Source organism: Micromys minutus (assembly GCF_963924665.1).
Source record: "Micromys minutus genome assembly, chromosome: 22".
Taxonomy (NCBI): domain Eukaryota; kingdom Metazoa; phylum Chordata; class Mammalia; order Rodentia; family Muridae; genus Micromys; species Micromys minutus.
The window spans coordinates 2,411,383-2,431,251 of record NC_137957.1 but is presented as its reverse complement, the minus strand read 5'-3'; the positions used below and the strand labels follow the sequence as shown (position 1 = coordinate 2,431,251).

The window sequence follows — 19,869 nt, the reverse complement described above, 5'->3', positions numbered from 1 at the left end:
TATGTCAAGCCTCTGTAGACTTTTTCCAGAAATTATTATATTTAATGATACAGAGCTACAAGACTTTATAATTGTTCTACTTGAAGCAAAGCTTTACAAAATAAAGTGAACAGCTGGTGCTGGAATTCAGAAACACAGAATAATGGCCACATACATGGAGCATTTTGAAAAAATGCCTGGTTGAGATACTGAATATCTCAATTTAAAAATCTAGATTTAAATAAGATGACTTCTTTTAAGAAGTGTATGTTGATTATGTATCTTTATTGCTATCACAAATTTTAGAATGTTCCTGTACATGTTTATTTTATGTATATTGATATGTAAGGACACTTTCAGGGAATGCGAATTGTACCACGGTCCTATTACACATACACCATTTTTTTTCTCTTTTTTTGAACAGCTTTATTTTTTAAAAAAAGGTAAATAAATGTACAGATTTTTAAAACATTTTTACATAACAGTATATGAATACATATTTGACAGTATTGATTTGTTTAAAACATTGATATCTTACTAGTTACAATGAGCATAAAGTACATGAAAAACAAGATGTAACCTGGAAATAGTCAAAGTTTTCTTGGTGGGTAAAGATTAAGCATAATGGTTTTTCATTTTCTTTTTTTTTTTTTTTTTTTTTTTTTTTTTTTTGTCCATTGTATTTCTTGAACTTCATATAGTCTGTAAGTCATTTCTGGGGTGTTCAGAGCTTTCTGGGGTTAGTATCCAATTATCAGTGACTGCATATTATATCTCTTCTTTTGTGACTGGGTTACCCCACACATTATGATATTCTTTTGATACAATCCTTTGCTAAAGAATTGCATAAACTCATTGTTTCTGATAGCTGAGTAGTACTCCATTGTGTAAATGTGCCACAATTTTTTTTATCCATTCATCTACTGAAGGACATCTGGGTTCTTTCCAGCTTCTGGGTATTATAAATAGAGCTGCTATGAACATTGTGGTGCTTGTGTCTTTGTTGTATGTTGGAGCTTCTCTGGGGTATATGCCCAGAAGTAAAATAACTCGGGCTACAGGTAGTACTATGTCCAATTTTCTGAGGAATCGCCAGACTGATTTCCAGAGTGGTTGTATCAGTTTACAACCCCACCAACAGTGGAGAAGTGTTCCTCTTTCTCCACAACCAGGCCAGCATCTGCTGTCATCTGAGTTTTTGATATTAGCCATTCTGACTGGTGTGAGGTGGAATCTCAGAGTTGTTTGACTTACATTTCCCTGATGGCTAAGGATGTTGAGCACATTCTTAGATAATTCTCAGCCATTCAATATTCCTCAATTGAGAACTTTTTGTTTAGCTCTGTGCCCCATTTTTTTAGTAGGGTTGTTTGATTCTCTGGTGTCTAACTTCTTGAGTTCTTTGTACAGCTTGGATATTAGGAATCTATCAGACCTTTTCCCAATCTGTTGGGTGCCATTTTGTTTTCTTGACAGTGTCCTTAGCCTCACAGAAACTTTGCAATCTCATTAAGTCCCATTTGTCGATATTTGGCCTTAGAGCAGGAGCCATTGCTCTTCTGTTCAGGAAATTTTCTCCTGTGCCTCTCTGTTCTAAGGCTTTCACTACTCTTCTGATGGTTAAGTGTACCTGGTTTAAAGTGGAGATCTTTGATCCACTTGCACTTGAGCTTTGTACAAGGAGATAAGAAAGGGTCTATTTTTATTCTTCTGCATGCTGGGTGCCAGTTGTACCAACACCATTTCTTGAAGAGGCTGTCCTTTTTCCATTGAATGTTTACAGCTTCTTTATTAAAAATCAAGTGACCATATATGTGAGGGCTCATTTCTAGATCTTCTATTCTATTCCACTGATGCACGTGCCTATCTCTGTATCAGTACCATGCAGTTTTTAACACAATTGCCTTGTAATATAGCTTGATGTAAGGGATGGTGAGTCCCAAAAGATGTTTTCTTGTTGTTGAGGATGGATTTCCCAATTCTAGAACTTTTGTTATTCCAGATGAAATTTTACATTGCTCTTTCCAACTCTATGAAGAATTGTGTTGGAATTTTAATGGGGATTGCATTGAATCTGTAGATTGCTTTTGGTAAGATGGCCATTTTTTCAATGTTGATCCTTCCAATCTATGAGCATGGGAGATCTTTTCATATTCTGAGATCTTCCTCAATTTCCTTCTTTAGAGATTTAAAGTTCCTGTCATACAAGTCCTTCACTTGCTTAGTTAGAGTCACACCAAGGTATTTCATATTTTTGTGACTATTGTGAAGGGTATCTTTTCCTTAATTTCTTTCTCCACACGTATGTCCTTTGAGTAGAAAAAGGCTACTGATTTGTTTGACTTAATTTTATATCCAGCCACTTTGCTGAACTTGTTTATCAGCTGTAGAAGTTTTCTGGTGAAATTTTTGGGATTACTTAAGTACACTATCATGTCATCTGCAAAGAGTGATGTTTTTACTTCTTCCTTTCCAATTTGTGTTCCTTTGATTTCCTTTTGCTGTCTAATTGCTCTGGCTAGGACTTCCAGTACTATGTTGAATATGTAAGGAAAGAGTGGGCAGCCTTGTTTAATCCCTGATTTCAGTGGAATTTCTTCAAGTTTCTCACCATTAAGTTTGATGATGGCTTTTGGTTTGCTGTATATTGCTTTTTTTATGTTTAGGTATGGGCCTTGGATTCCTGTTCTTTCCAAGACTTTTACCATAAAGGGGTGTTGAATTTTGTCAAATGCTTTCTCAGCATCTAGTGAGATGACCATGTGGTTTTGTTCTCTGAGTTTGTTTATATGGTGGATTACGTTGATGAATTTCTGTATATTAAACCATCCCTGCAACCCAGGGATGAAGCCTACTTGATCATAGTAAATGATTGTTTTGATGTGTTCTTGTATTCAGTTGAGTATTTTTGCATCAATGTTCATAAGTGAGATTGGTCTGAAATTCTCCTTCCTTGTAGGGTCTATGTGTGGTTTAGGAATGAGGGTTATTGTGGCCTCGAAAAATGAGTTAGGTTGTGTTCCATCTGATTCTATTTTGTGAAATAGTTTGGAGAGTATTGGTATTTTGTCGTCAATAAATGTCTGATAGAATTCTGCACTGAAATCAGCTGGATCTGGGCTTTTAGGTTTGGAGACTCTTGATTACTGATTCTGTTCTTTAGAGGTTATGAGATTATTTAGATGGTTTACCTGGTCCTGGTTTAACTTTAGTATCTGGTATCTGTCTAGGACTTCATCTATTTTTTTTCAGATTTTCCAGCTTTGTTGAGTATAGGCTTTTGTAGTAGAATCTGATGATTTCCTCAGTTTCAGTTGTTATGTCTCCACTTTCATTTCTGTTTTTATTAATTTGGATACTCTCTCTTTGCCCTCTAGTTAGTCTGGCTAATGATTTATCAATTCTTTTAATTTTCTCAAAGAACCAGCTTTTGGCTTTGTTGATTCTTTGAATGGTTCTTTTTGTTTCTATTTTGTCAATTTCTGCTCTGAGTTTGATTATTTTTTGCTGTCTACTCCTCTTGGATGTATCTGTGTCCTTTTGTTCTAGTCCTAGAACTGTGCTGTCAAGTTGCTAGTGTATGCTCTCTCCTGTTTTGTTTTGTTTTTTTGTTTTGTTTTGTTTTGTTTTTGTTTTTTGTTTTTTGAAAGCACTCAGAGCTATGAGATTTTCTCTCAGTACTGCTTTCAAATCATCCCATAGATATGGTTATGTTGTGTTTTCATTTTTATTAAATTCTAGAAAATCCTTTATTTCTTTCTTTATTTCTTCTTTGACCATAGTATCATTTAATAGAGCATTTTTTAGTTTCCATGTGTATATGGGCATTTTGTTGTCTTTGTTGTTATTAAAGACCAGCCTTAAACCAGGGCAATCTGATAGGATGCATGGGAATATTTCAATCTTCTTATATCTATTTATGCTTGTTCTGTGACTGATTATATGGTCAGTTTTGGAGAAGGTGCCATGAGGTGCTGAGAAGAACATGTATTCTTTTGTTTTAGGATGAAATGTTCTGTAGTCTATTAATTCCAGTTGGTTCATAACCTCTGCTAATTTCACTGTGTCCTTGTTCAGTTTCTGCTTCCATGACCTGTACATTAATGAGAGTGGGGTGTTGAGGTCTCCTACTATTGTTATGTGGATTGCAATGTATTTTTTGAGCTTTAGTAGGGTTTCTTTTATGAATATGATGCTCTTGTGTTTGAAGCATATATGTTAAGGATTGAGAGTTTATCTGACAAATTTTCCCTGTAATAGATAAAAAGTGTCCTTCCTTATCTTTCTTGATAACTTTTGGTTGAAAATCTACTTTGTTTCATATTAGAATGGCACTCCAGCTTGCTTCTTCTGGCAGCAAATGCTGGGTTCTGTTTATGTATCCAGTCTGATAGACTATGTCTTTTTATTGGGGTATTTAGTCCATTTATGTTAACAGATATTAAGGAATAGTGGTTTCTGATTTCTGCTATTTTTACTTTTAGAGTTAAAATTGTGTCTGTGTGTCTTTCTTCTTTTGGTTTTCTTGCTTAGGTAATTTCTTATTTTTACTAGGATGTAGTTTCCCTATTAGTATAGGGTTTTCCACCTATAATTTGTTGTAGTGCTTGGTTGTGGTCAGATATTGTGTAAATTTAGTTTTGTCTTGGAATATCTTAGTCTAGCCATCTATGGTGATTGATAGTTTTGCTGGGTATAGCAGCTTGGGCTGACACTTGTGTTCTCTTAAGATCTGCATGATGTCTGTCCAGGATCTTCTAGCTTTCATAGTCTCTGTTGAGAAGTTTGGTGTGGTTCTGACTTGTCTGCCTTTATATGTTACATGACCTTTTTCCCTTACTGCTTTTAGTATTCTTTCTTTACTTGGGCACTTGGTGTTTTTACTATTATGTGTCGGGAGAAATTTCTTGTCTGGTCCAACCTATTTGGAGTTCTGAAGGCTTCTTTTATGCTCGTGGTCATCTCATTCTTAAGGGTAGAGAAGTTTTTTTCTAAAATTTTGTTGAATATATTTAGTGTGCCTCTTAGTTGATATTCTTTGCCCTCTTCTAGTCCTATTATCCTTAGGTTTGGTCTTCTCATTATGTCTTAGATCTCCTTGATATTTTGTGTTAGGAGCTTTTTGGCTTTTGCATCTTCTCTGACGGTTTTGTCTATGTTTTCAATGTTGTCTTCGGCCCCCGAGATTCTCTCCTCCATCTCCTGTGGTCTGTTGGAGATACTTGCATCTATGACTACTGATTTCTTTTTTAGGTTTTCTACATCCAGGGTTGTCTCTTTTAGTGTTTTCTTTATTGTTTCCATTTCCATTTTAAATTCCTTCTTCAATTCCTTCATCTCTTTGGTTCTGTTTTCCTCTAGTTCTTTGATTTTTTTTAGTGTTTTTTCTTGTTTCTTCTTTAAAAGCTTCTATTTATTTATGCTTTTCCTCCTGTTCTCATTTAAGTATCTCTATCATCATCTTGAGGCATGATATCAAGTCTGAGTCTTCTTTGTATGGAGTGGTTGGCATTCCACTGTTTGCTGTGATGGGAGAGCTGGCTTCTGGTGTTGCCAGATTGTCTTGTTTCTCTTGGGTGAGTTCTTTCACTTTCCTCTTGTCATTCTTTTGTCTATGATTATACATGGTCTTGTTGTCAGTTATTGGTTTCTGTCTCTCCCATGTACCTGGCCTGTGTCCCTGGATCTCTGCTGTCCCCAGTGGCAAATGACCTGAGGGTTTGTTCTGCATGTGAGGGCCCTCTGGGTGGAAACCAAATCCCTACAGTAGTGTTCCTGCTCCCCTGAACCAATGAGGGGGGCGCACACATTCCGGGAACTCGGCCCAGACCTCTCTGTTCCCTTGCTACTCGCAGAGCAGTCTCACCAGGCCTGCATCCCACACACCTACACCTTTTACAAATCCTGTTAACCTTCCTCCTAAACAGTTTTATTTATACTTTCATGTTGCATCCTGTGGTGTGTGTGTGTGTGTGTGTGTGTGTGTGTGTGTGTGTGTGTAAATGCATGTGGACATCAGAGAATGACTTGCGGGAATCAGGGCATCTACCATATGAGTGGCTACCAAAGATTAACATCAGGCTTTTCTCCCAATTGAACCATCTCTTAAATTCTCTTTAATGATCTAAATGCCTCTTGTTCCTCAATGAGAATTTTTTTCCTCATGTTTGGAGAATTCATAATGTGATTTTTATTGAAACTACATAATACCTTTTAAAAATAGAAAAAAAAGGACAGGTAACAAATATATTAAACCTGCAAAACCTAAAGAAATTACTAATCAAATATAGTAGAAATAGTAAATCTTTATTTCAAGACAAATATTAAATCCTATACAACACAAATGCTGTTAAGGAGTAGATCAACATTCTTCCTATATTATACTGACTAGGAGCTAAACTATAATATCCAAAAACATTAAGATGGAACAGATTTTGGTACCATGATCATGTGACATTAACAAAAAAAACATATTGACAACAGATTTTCTATTTTTTTTTTTTTTGATTCAGATAGTTAAATTTTAATAATAGAAAATCAAATATAAATATTAGGGTACATGGCTGGCCACCAAATACAAAGTTAGTCTGCCATTTAACCTTGAAAATGACATCAATTTTGCATTGCCAACACCCAATTCATGAAAGGACTTGGAATTCTGAGTCATTGAAATTAGGATAAAGAAAAGCTTAGTGTTAATGGCAAGGGTATACCAAAATCAGTCTTCCACAGCAAGGCGTATTTTCTTTAATGCAATTCTACCTACTTGGAGAAAAAGTAAGATCCATGAAGATACTGAATTTGTTTTCTTTTTTCTTAGATATGAGGGGCAATGAATTGACGAGCCAAAAGTTTCCTGATGATTTTAAGATGAATAACCAGAACAGGAGTAAAACCTGAGATAAACGGTTTTTTTGAGGAAATCTAGTTGAAATCAAAGATTGCAATTTGTTTAAATTGTTAAGTCAGAGGTAATTCACATCTTGTTTATCGAGCTGTTGCTTGTCAAAGAAACTGGGACAAGTTTCATTCAAGGTACTTGTGGCTCCTCCCAGCACTTCTTGCCCACCTCCTGCCCTAACCCTCTTCAGGTTAGGGACTGGGCTTCACATCTCCTTCCCCATTCTCATCTCTGAAAACCCAGTCATTGCACGATGTCATCTCTTGCTCCTAGCTGTCCTTGGTCCACGACTCCTCCCTCTGTTTTTTGCCCTCCCTCCTCTCTCTTCCTCCTCAACCATAGCTACAATCCATCAAATCCTCATTTTCATTCAATGTTTTAGGGGGAATTACACCTGGCTGCTTCATAGACACCTTCAGCATTCAGTCACTATTTTTCTTTTTTTAAATACAACTTTATTTTACAAAACAAAGATAAATGTACATAATTTAAAATTTTTTGCATAAAATTATACAATACATTTTTGTCAGTACTTTTTTTCAGATTTTAAAATAATTTTTACATAAACCTATATGAATATATTTTTTAGTCAGTACTAGATTTTCTTAAAGGTTTGATAGTATGCATTGAAAACTTAATAGTTACAATGAGCATAAAGTCCATGAAAAACAAAATTTAACATGGAAATAGTCAAAGTTTTCTTGTTTTGTAAAGATTTTTTTGTTTTGTTTTGTTTTCTTTTCTTTATTTCTTGGACTTCATACAGTCTGTGAGTTGTTTCTGGTGCAGTGCCAGCCTCTGGGTTTAGCATCCCACTATCAGTGACTGCATATTATGTCTGTTCTTTTGTGACTGGGTTATCTCACTCAGGATGATATTCTCTAGATGCAGCCATTTTCTTAAGAATTTGGTTAAGTCATTGTTTCTGGTGGCTGAGTAGTATTCCATTGTGTAAATGTACCACAATTTTTGTATCCATTCATCTTCTGAAGGACATCTGGGTTCTTTCCAGCTTCTGGCTATTATGAATAGAGCTGCTATGTACATTGTGGTGCATATATCTTTGTTGTGTATTAAAGTGTCTCTGGGGTATATGCCCAGAAGTGGAAAGGCTGGGTGTTCAGGTAGTATTATGTCCAATTTTCTGAGGTATTGCCACACTGATTTCCAGAGTGGTTGTATCAGTTTGCAACCCAACCAACAGTGGAAAAGTGTTCCTCTTTCTCCCCAACCTCACCAGCATCTGTTGTCATCTGAGTTTTGGATCTAGGCCAGTCTGACTGGTGTGAGGTGGAATCTCAGGGTTCTTTTGATTTGCATTTCCCTGCTGGCTAAGGATGTCGGGTACTTCCTCAGATATTTCTCAGCCATTCGATATTCCTCAACTGAAAAAGTTTTGTTTAGCTCTGTACCCTATTTTTACTAGGGTTATTTGATTCTCTGGTGTCTAGCTTTTTGACTTCTTTGTATACCTTAGATATTACGCCTCTATCTGATGTGGAGTTGGTAAAGATCTTTTCCCATTTTTTTTGGCTGCTGTTTTGTTTTCTTGACAATGTTCTTAGCCTTACAGAAACTTTGCAATCTCATTAAGTACCATTTGTTAATCTTTGACCTTAGAGCTTGAGCCATTGGTGTTTTGTTCAGAAAAATTTTTCCTGTGCCTATGTGTTCTAAGGTTTTCCCTACTTTCTCATCTAATAGTTTCAGTGTATCTGGTTTAATGTGAAGATCTTTGATCCACTTACACTTGAGCTTTGTACAAGGAGATAAGAACGGGTCTATTTTCATTCTTTTGCATGCTGAGTGCCAGTTGGACCAACACCATTTGTTGAATAGGCTGTCCTTTTTCCATTGAATGTTTACTGCTCCTTTGTCAAAAATTAGGTGACCATATACATGAGGGCTCATTTCTGGATCTTCTATTCTAATCCATTGATCCACATGCCTATTTCTGTACCAGTACCATGCAGTTTTCAGCACAATTGCCTTGTAATATAGCTTGAGGTCAGGAATAGTGATTCCCGCAGATGTTTTCTTGTTGTTGAGGATGGATTTTGCTATTCTAGGTCTTTTGTTGTTCCATATGAAATTGCACATTGATCTTTCCAATTCCATGAAGAACTGTGTTGGAATTTTGATGGGGATTGCATTGAATCTGTAGATTGCTTTTGGTAGGATGGCCATTTTTAAAATATTGATCTTTTCAATCCATGAGCATGGGAGATCTTTCCATTTTCTGGAATCCTCCTCAATTTCCTTCTTTAGAGGTTTGAAGTTCTTGTCGTACAGGTCCTTCACTTGCTTCACTTGAGTCACACCAAAGTATTTCATATTTTTGTGACCATTCTGAAGGGTACCTTTTTCCTAATTTCTTTCTTCACATGTTTGTCCTTTGAGTATAGGAAGGCTACTGATTTGTTTGAGTTAATTTTGTATCCAGCCACTTTGCTGAACTTGTTTATCAGCTGTAGGAGTTCTCTGGTGGAATTTTTGGGGTCACTCAAGTACACTATCATGTCATCGGCAAAGAGTGATGTTTTTATCTCTTCCTTTCCGATTTGCATCCCCTTGATCTCCTTTTGCTGTCTAATTGCTCCAACCAGAACTTCCAGTACTATGTTGAATAGTTAGGGGGAGAGTGGGCAGCCTTGTCGAGTCCCTGATTTTAGTGGGATTGCTTCAAGTTTCCCACAGTTAAGTTTGATTTTGACTGTTGGTTTGCTGTATATTGCTTTTATTATGTTTAAGTATGGACCTTGGATTCCTGTCCTTTCCAGGACTTTTAACATGAAGGGGTGTTGAATTTTGTCAAATGCTTTCTCAGCATCCAGTGAGATGACCATGTGATTTTGTTCTTTGAGTTTGTTTATATGGTTGATTACATTGTTGGATTTCCTTATATTAAACCATCCCTGAATCCCAGGGATGAAGCCTACTTGGTCATGATGAATGATCGTTTTGATGTGTTCTTGGATTCAGTTTGCAAGGATTTTGTTGAGTATTTTTGCATCAATATTCATGAGTGAGATTGGTCTGAAGTTCTCTTTCCTTGTAGGGTCTTTGTGTGGTTTAGGTACGAGGGTTATTGTAGCCTCAAAAAATGAGTTGGGCAGTATTCCATCTGATTCTATCTCTTGGAATAGTTTGGAGAGTATTGGTGTTATATCTGCAATAAATGTCTGATAAAATTCTGCACTGAACCCATCTGGACCTGGGCTTTTTTTGGTTGGGAGGCTTTTGATTACTTCTTCTATTTCTTTAGGTGTTATAGGGTTATTTAGATGGTTTACTTGGTCCTGGTTTAACTTTAGGATCTTGGATCTGTCTAGGCATTCGTCCATTTCCTCCAGATTTTCCAATTTTGTGGAGTATAAGGTTTTGTAGTAGGATCTGATGATTTGTCGAATTTCCTCAGTTTCAGATGTTATGTCTCCACTTTCCTTTCTGATTTTGTTAATTTGTATACTCTCTCTTTGCCCTCTAGTTAGTCTGCCTAGGGGTTTATCAATCTTGTTGATATTCTCAAAGAACCAACTCTTGGTTTTGTTGATTTTTTAAATAGTTCTTTTTGTTTCTATTTGGTCTATTTCTGCCCTAATTTTGATTATTTCTTGACATCTACTCTTCTTGGTTATATCTGCTTCCTTTTGTTCTAGGGCTTTTAGCTGTGCTGTCAGGTTGCTGATGTAAGCTCTCTCCAGTTTCTTTTTGGAAGCACTTAGGGCTATGAGTTTTCCTCTCAGTACTGCTTTCATTGCATCCCATAGGTTTGGGTATGTTGTGTTTTCATTTTCGTTGAAATCTAGAAAATCCTTAATTCCTTCCTTTATTTCTTCTTTGACCCTGCTATTGTTTAACAGAGTGTTGTCTAGTTTCCATGTGTATGTGGGCTTTTTGTTGTCTTTGTTGTTTTTAAAGACCAGCCGTAGACCATGGTGATCTGAGAGGATGCATGGGAATATTTCAATCTTTTTATATCGAATGAGGTTCGTTCTGTGTCAAATTATGTGGTCAATTTTTGAGAAGGTGCCATGGGGTGCTGAGAAGAAGGTGTATTCTTTTACTTTAGGATGATATGTTCTGTATATATCTATTAATTCTAGTTGGTTCAAAGTCTCTGCTAGTTCTACAGTGTCCTTGTTCAGTTTCTGTTTCCATGATCTGTCCATTGGTTAGAGTGTGGTATTAAAGTCTCCCACTATTATTGTGTGGGGTAAAATGTATTTTTTGAGCTTTAGTAGGGTTTCTTTTATGAATGTGGGTGCTTTTTTATTTGGAGCATATATGTTAAGGATTGAGCGTTCCTCCTGACAGATTTCCCTGGTAATGAGTAAATAGTGTTTTTCCTTATCTTTTTTGATAACTTTTGGTTGGAAATTTACTTTGTTCAACATTAGAATAGCCACTCCAGCTTGCTTCTTGGGGCTGTTTGCTTGGAAGTTTTTTCCCACCCTTTTACTCTGAGATAGTGTTTGTCTTTTCTCTGAGATGAGTTTCCTGTATGCAGCAGAAGGCTGGATTTTGTTTATGTATCCAGTCTGATAGCCTATGTCTCTTTATTGGGGAGTTGAGTCCATTTATGTTAATAGATATCAAGGAATAGTTGTTTCTGTTTTCTGCCATTATTGCTTTTGTGGGTTGAGTTGTGTCTGTGTCTTTTTCTTCTTTTAGTTTTCTTGTTTAGGAGTTTTCTTGTTTTTACTAAGCTGTATTTTCCCTCATTGTATTGGGTTTTCCACCTATAATTCTTTGTAGTGCCGGGTTTGTGTTCAGACATTGTGTAAATTTTGATTTGTCTTGAAATATCTTCATCTCTCCATCTATGGTGATTGATAGTTTTGCTGGGTATAGCAGCTTGGGCTGGCACTTGTGCTCTCTTAGGGTGTGCATGATGTCTATCCAGGCTCTTCTAGCTTTCATAGTCTCTGTTGAGAGATCGGGTGTGATTCTGATTGGCCTGCCTTTATATATTACCTGACCTTTTTCCCTTACTGCTTTTAGTATTCTTTCTTTGCTTTGGGCACTTGGTGTTTTGACTATTATGTGTTGGGAGGTATTTCTTTTCTGGTCCAACCTATTTGGAGTTCTGAAGGCTTCTTTTATGCTCATGGTCATCTCATTCTTGAGGGTAGGGAAGTTTTCTTCTATGATTTTGTTGAAGATATTTACTGTGCCTCTTAGTTGATACTCTTCTCCCTCTTCTATTCCTATTATCCTTAGGTTCGGTCTTCCCATTGTGTCTTGGATTTCCTGGACATTTTGGGTTAGGAGCTTTTTGTTTTTTGCATTTTCTCTGGATGTTTTGTCTATGTTTACAATGTTGTCTTCTGCCCCCGAGATTCTCTCTTCCATCTCTTGTAATCTATTGGAAATGCTTGCTTCTGTGATTCCTGATTGCTTTTTTAGGTGTTCTACCTCTAGGGTTATTTCTTTTAATGTTTCTTTATTGTGTCAATTTCCATTTTAAATTCCCTCTTCCATTCCTTCATTTCTTTGGTTCTGCTTTCCTCTAGTTCTTTGAGTGTTTTTCTTGTTTACTCTTTAAAAGCTTCTGAATCTTTTTGCTTTTCCTCCCGTTCTTGTTTAAGTATCTCTATCAGCATCTTGAGGTATGATTTCAGGTCTGCGTCTTCTTTTTTTGGAGTGTTTGGCATTCCGATGTTTGCTGTTATGGGATAGCTGGGTTCTGGTGTTGCCAGGTTGTCTTGGTTTCCTTGGGATATACTCTTTTGCTTTCCTCTTGCCATTTTGTTGTCAGTGATATATTCTCGCCTTTCCCTTGTATCTGGTCTGTGTCCCTGGATCTCCACTGGTCCAGGTGGCAGATGGGCCGAGCCCTGTTCTATGCCTCAGAGTCACTGGGTGGGAACAGAAGTTCCAAAGTTCTGTTCCTGGTCCCTGGATCAGGCAGGTCGGAGGGTGTGCTCTGCGTGAGCACTCCGCAGAGATCTCTCTGCTCTCTGGCTGCCTAGATCTCCTACTCACCAGTTTTTCAACCTTTAGGAGCTGGCAGTCCACGTGGCAGATGGGCGGGGCTCCAGATTTTCTATTTTGACAAGAGAATGAAATAGTGTAAGTAAGATGAACACAAATAAAGTTGATGGCAAAAAGAAGTAAATGATATTTTTTCTATGTGTTTTAGGACAATATAATTAAAATTGTTTTTTGAAAAGAAACATTTAGAAACATAATGAAAATTACATCCCAAGTGAAATGTGAGGTTAAATAACATTAGTAACATATATATTTCTTACCTGTGAGTTCAATTGCAAGGATTGCCTTTAAATCTGTTCTAGAAAGAACAATGTAAATCTAATGTGAACTATTAAGTAGAAACTTTCCTGAGAAATGTTTCACTGTTGGAATTTTCTAAAATTTAGTAATTTATTAGCCATACAATTGTCTTAGCATGTAAAGGGACTTATATACTGAATTTGGCCTTAATTTGAAACTAGAATCCAAAAGTAGACAAAGGGATTATATCCTGTTATTTTTTAGCGCCATCACATGGACACTAGAATATGCAATACACCCTTACCACTAAATATGAAATGACCTGGAGAAAGATAACTAAAGCTTAAGCAACAATTTAGTGGTAGCTGATGAAGTTCCACATGACAATGTTCAAAGGGGAATATATCAATACATCAATCTTTCATACATATATCAACACACCAATCTTTCTTACATTTGATACAGTAATCACTATGGAAGAAAAACAAATGGCAAAATTCACAGGAAATATTGGAAATTATAAATTTGGAACTTTGCAATTTAGCTTGGAATTCTCGTGATTAAAATGTATGTTTCACCAATATTACAAACTATAAAAGAGCACCTTGGTAAAAAAAAAAACAAAGAACAACATTAGAATAGTCAATAATCACCTAAATTTTAGAAGCTAATGGTTCACTATGTCTTGATTATTTTCTTGATCTATTTGAAACTAACTGGATGATCCTTCAAGAACAGGCAATGGAGTCTTACTCAGCTATTAAAAACAACTAGTTCGTGAAATTCATAGGCAAATGGATGGAACTTGAAGGTATGATCCTGAGTGAGGTAACCCTGTCACAAATGAAAATTCACGGTATATACTCACTTATAAGCAGGTACTAGCCCACCAACACCCCCCCAAAAAAAAAAGCTCGGAATATCCACAAAAAAAAAATCCACAGAACTTATGAAGCTCAAAAAGAAGGAAGACCAGGATGTGAATGTCTCAGTCCTTCTTAGAAGGGAGAACAAAACAGGAGAAAATACAAGGTCAAATAGAGAAGCAGGGATTTAAGAAAAAAAATCTACAGAGACTGCCTCACCTGGAGAACCACCGCATATGCAGCCACCAAACCCAAGCACTATTGTTGATGCCAAGAAGTGTTTACTTGCAAGAACCAGACATGGACGTCTTCCTCAGAGGCTCTGCCAGAGTCATACAGATACAGATGAGCATGCTTGTAGCTAAACATCAGACTGAACACAGGGACCCCAATGAAAGGGCTAGAAAAGGACTGAAATAGCTGAAAGGTTTGCACCTTCATTGGAAGAACAACATCATCATTAGCCAAGGCACTGAGGTGGAGAGGGTAACTGGGAGAGGGAGCGCCTTCATGGAAACAAGTTGAGAAGGAGGAGGTAGGAGAGTGGGGGAGAAGGGTATAACATTTGAAATGTAAATACAGAGAATATCCAATAAAATTGAAAAAAGGAAGAAAAGAAAAGAAAACAACTGGTCTGCTACCTCACCATTTTGTCATGTTCTTGGTTAGTGATTGTTGTGGCTTGGGTTACAGCACTGTGGTGCTAAAACCTCTAACAGGATGGCCCTGAGATATATAACACAGGACCTTGAGAAAGGCAGTAGAGACTGGTAAGGAAACACCACACCACCATGACTCAGCCTTAGTTCTTACCTCCAAACCCGACCATGAGGTACCGCATGTTTTCCCTTAGTGCTAGATTTATAAAATGTAACGTGAAAAAGAAACTTTCCTATATAAGCTGCATTTGCTCACGGAATGTCTGAAAGAAGTAGAAAGTTGGTAAATTAATCACCTTAGAATACTCATTTATTTCTGTCTATATGACAAGGTAATGTGGTTTTAATAGCAATACAATGAGTTATAAATATAAAATGTATATTATATATATACATATATATATGTAAAAGCATAAAAGGGTAAAAAAAAATTTGACATGAACTCATGACCACCTGCATTTCTAACAGGTATGGATCAGTGTATAAAATGTCCAGAAACTCATTATGCAAATGCAGAAAAGACATACTGCCTGCAGAAAATTGTGACCTTTCTGACCTATGATGATGCCTTGGGTAAGGGACTCACACTCATATCCCTGGGATTCTCTGCACTCACAGCTTTTATCATTGGGGTCTTTGTAAACTACAGAGACACTCCAATAGTGAAGGCCAATAACAGATCTCTCAGTTACATCCTGCTCATCACTCTAAGCTTCTGTTTCCTCTGCCCTTTGTTCTTCATTGGCCGTCCTAACACAGTCACATGCATCCTGCAGCACAACTTATTCGGACTTCTGTTGACTGTGGCTCTATCCACTGTGTTGGCCAAAACCATCACTGTAGTTATGGCCTTCAAGATTACTGCTCCAGGGAGAAAGGCAAGATGGTTGCTGATGTCAAAAGCCCCCAATTTCATCATTCCAGTTTGTACATCAATGCAAGTTATTCTCTCTGCTATATGGCTAGTAACATCTCCTCCATTTGTTGACATGGACACTCACTCTGAACATGGACATATCATCATTCTATGCAACAAAGGCTCAGCTATTGCTTTCTATTGCACCCTGGCCTACCTGGGAGTCATGGCCTTCTGTAGTTACCTCATGGCTTTCTTGTCTAGGAATCTACCTGATGCATTTAATGAAGCCAAGTTCCTGGCTTTCAGCATGCTGGTGTTCTGCAGTGTCTGGGTCACCTTCCTCCCCGTCTACCACAGTACCACAGGGAAGGTCATGGTAGCTATGGAAGTCTTCTCTATCTTGGCTTCCAGTGCAGGAATTCTAAGTCTAATCTACATCCCTAAGTGCTACATTATTTTATTCAAGGCACATAGAAACACAGTTTATCACATTAGGGATAAAACTCATTATAGGAGGAAAAGGTAATTAAGATATACTTCACATGATTCTACACCTATACAAAAATGTGCTAATTCCTCTACCGTTATAACATTTACATATAAGGTTATAGTAAGATGTTCCAAAGTTGGCTCTGTGTGTACACTTCCTTCTATCCAATACCCTGAGTTTGATTCCATAAAATGACATGGTGAAGTAGCTAACAAACTTTCTGAGTTTGAATTACTGCTTGTCCATTGCTCAAAGTTAATGAACATGTGTAATACATCTTTTTGAAAATATTATAGTTTGAGATGTGATTGCATGCACTATTAATATTTTCACTAACTTTTGACATTATTTTTTTCTAAGTTATATTTCAGAACCACGCATCTACGCACAAGAAGAGACAGTGATTCTTATGCTTTTCCTCTTCCTTTTTATTTCAGATTCTTATGTTAAAGACTTGAACCACTGGTGTTTTTAATTACAGTTCATTTCTTGTTCTCTCAGTGCTTCCCATGCAATGTGTATCTGAGGGTGTGGTTTCTGGTCCTTTTAAATGTGATGAATTGCAGTGTGATTGTTTCTCAAAAATGAATCTGAAATACAGTTGTGGAACTGCATTGTGAGTTTTTTTAATACAAACAGTGTGCTATAACATTAATCTTTTTTTTTTCTTAGTAAGACTTGATATAATTAGGGATGGAAAAAGGTAATACTAGTTGAAGAAAAAAGTGTATCTTGCACAAATGAAAAGAGCAGGGTAATATTACATACACATTCTTTGGTATATAAAACAAAACAACAACAGAGTACACAAAAGTTTTGACCTCAAGGTAAGTTTTCTGAAGCTTGGATTAAGTCATACAAAATTAAGAACTCAATACTTTACTTGAAAGTTTGGAGTAAAACAATTTGTCAGATTATCAGGCCCCTGAAGCATTAGTGTGGCTCCTGCCTTATAAAGGCTCTAAGCTCTTCCTTCTTTTTTTAGGGTGTGTTTAGTATTTATTTGCTACAATTTGATAGTTTTCTAAGTAATACCTGCTGTAGGTACTACTTAATAGATAACTGTAGCACACATGTCTAGAATTAAAAGAAACTTGGTTTTATTTTTTTTTTTTTTTTGTCTTCAAAACAAGATTTATTTTTTTTAACATGAAAATACATGGAAAATACATTGGTCTCTTATCTGTTACAAATAAGACTCAAATTATTAATCATAACAAGAAGTGTTACTTGAGATATTTCCATCTACACAAAAGACTAACAGCTTATTATTTTTTTAAAGATTTTAAACATTTTATGCTTAAAATTATACATTTTTGTCAGTACTGTTTTTTCAGACATTAAAATAAATTTTACATAAGACCATGTGAATATGTTTTTTAGTCAGTACTTGATTTTTTTCAAGGGCTTGACAGTATGCATTGAAAACGTACTAGTTGCAATAAGCGTAAACTACATGCAAAACAAAACGCAACATGGAAATAGTCAAAGTCTTCTTGTTTTGTGAATATAGGTATAGTTTTTGTTTTCTTTATTTCTTGGACTTCATACAGTCTGTGAGTTGTTTCTGGGAGAGTGCAAGCCTCTGGGGTTAGCATCCCACTATCAGTGACTGCATATTATGTCTGTTCTTTTGTGACTGGGTTATCTCACTCAGGATGATCTTCTCTAGATGCAGCCATTTTCTTAAGAATGTGGTTAAGTCATTGTTTCTGGTGGCTGAGTAGTATTCCATTGTGTATATGTACCACAATTTTTGTATCCATTCGTCTTCTGAAGGACATCTGGGTTCCTTCCAGCTTCTGGCTATTATAAATAGAGCCGCTATGAACATTGTGGTGCATATATCTTTGTTGTGTATTAAAGTGTCTCTGGGGTATATGCCCAGAAGTGGAATAGCTGGGTCTTCAGGTAGTACTATATCCAATTTTCTGAGGTATCGCCAGACAGATTTCCAGAGTGGTTGTATTAGCTTGCAACCCCACCAACAGTGAAGAAGTGTTCCTATTTCTCCGCAGCCTCGCCAGCATCTGCTGTCATCTGAGTTTTGGATCTTGGCCAATCTGATTGGTGTGAGGTGGAATCTTAGGGTTGTTTTGATTTGCATTTCCCTGATGGCTAAGGATGTCTAGCACTTCCTCAGATGTTTCTCGGCCATTCGGTGTTCCTCAACTGAAAATGATTTGTTTAGCTCTGTACCCCATTTTTTAATAGGGTTATTTGATTCTCTGGTGTCTAGCTTTTTGAGTTCCTTGTACACCTTGGATATTAGGCCTCTATCTGATGTGGTGTTGGTAAAGATCTTTTCCCATTCTGTTGGTTGCCGTTTTGTTTTCTTGACGATGTCCTTAGCCTTACAGAAACTTTGCAATCTCATTAAGTCCCATTTGTTAATCTTTGACCTTAGAGCTTGAGCCATTGGTGTTTTGTTCAGGAAATTTTCTCCTGTGCCTATGTGTTCTAAGGTTTTCCCTACTTTCTCATCTAATAGTTCCAGTGTATCTGGTTTAATGTGGAGATCTTTAATCCACTTACACTTGAGCTTTGTACAAGGAGATAAGAACGGGTCTATTTTCATTCTTTTGCATGTTGAGTGCCAGTTGGACCAGCACCATTTGTTGAATAGGCTGTCCTTTTTCCATTGAATGTTTACTGCTCCTTTGTCAAAAATCAGGTGACCATATACATGAGGGCTCATTTCTGGATCTTCTATTCTATTCCATTGATCCACTTGCCTATTTCTGTACCAGTACCATGCAGTTTTCAGCACAATTGCCTTGTAATATAGCTTGAGGTCAGGGATAGTGATTCCCGCAGATTTTTTTTGTTGTTGAGGATGGATTTCACTATTCTAGGTCTTTTGTTATTCCATATGAAATTGCACATTGATCTTTCCAATTCCATGAAGAACTGGGTTGGAATTTTGATGGGGATTGCATTGAATCTGTAGATTGCTTTTGGTAGGATGGCCATTTTTAAGATGTTGATCTTTCCAATCCATGAGCATGGGAGATCTTTCCATTTTCTGAGATCCTCCTCAATTTCTTTCTTTAGAGGTTTGAAGTTCTTGTCATACAGGTCCTTTACTTCCTTAGTTAGAGTCACACCAAGGTATTTCATAGTTTTTGTAACTATTGTGAAGGGTACCTTTTCCCTAATTTCTTTCTCCACATGTTTTGAAGATTCTTTACCTTTGAAAACTATTCAGAGTACAGGCATATAATTCAATTCACAGACTTTCCTAACCCAAAACAGCTTGTTTGATCCCGCCATCACATGACTTGTGCATGGTGACTTTACTTCAGTGGTTCTTAACATCATTAACGCTGTGATCTTTTAATAGAGTTCCTCATTTCGGTGAACCACGACCCTGCTATTATTTTCATCACTACCTCTTAATTATAATTTAGTTACTGTCATGAATAATAACATAATTATCTGATATTCACAATGGTCTTAGGTGACCCCTTTGAGAGGGTCCAGTGACCCCACAGGGATCACTACCCACAAGTTGAGAACCTATGCTCTACATATATTGACAAGGCATTCAGAATTTCAAAGGTATACTCAGTTCCAAAGCAAAGGAAAACTTCTTCCACTCAGCCTTCCTATGTTCTTTCCTTCCTATATTGTCAGTCTCTCTCTTTCTTTTTATTCTTGTACATGACTTTCTACCTTCCCTCCAATAAAAACTAGATTTCGAGTTACTCATCACTAATTTTTACCATCTCCATCTTTTTTTTTGATTTTCTGAGATATACTTTTTGTTAACATCTTTATTTCACAAAACAAAGATAAATGTACAGATTTCAAGCATTTTTTGTGTAAAATTATACAATACATTTTCGTCAGTACTTTTTTTCAGATTTTAAAATAAT

The 19,869-nt window shown here is 36.6% G+C and overlaps 1 protein-coding gene across 1 annotated transcript in view; it reads left to right on the top strand.

The window, feature by feature from the left end:
* LOC308435253 (vomeronasal type-2 receptor 116-like) overlaps nucleotides 1–16,027 on the top strand; it is a gene marked incomplete at both ends in the record, with an annotated part of 44,297 nt that extends 28,270 nt beyond the window's left edge. The window contains one exon of the mRNA XM_080935933.1: nucleotides 15,111–16,027. Coding sequence (XP_080792059.1) covers nucleotides 15,111–16,027 — 917 coding nt within the window. The remainder of the gene's footprint in view (nucleotides 1–15,110) is intronic.
* Between the last annotated feature and the right edge of the window lie 3,842 nt (nucleotides 16,028–19,869).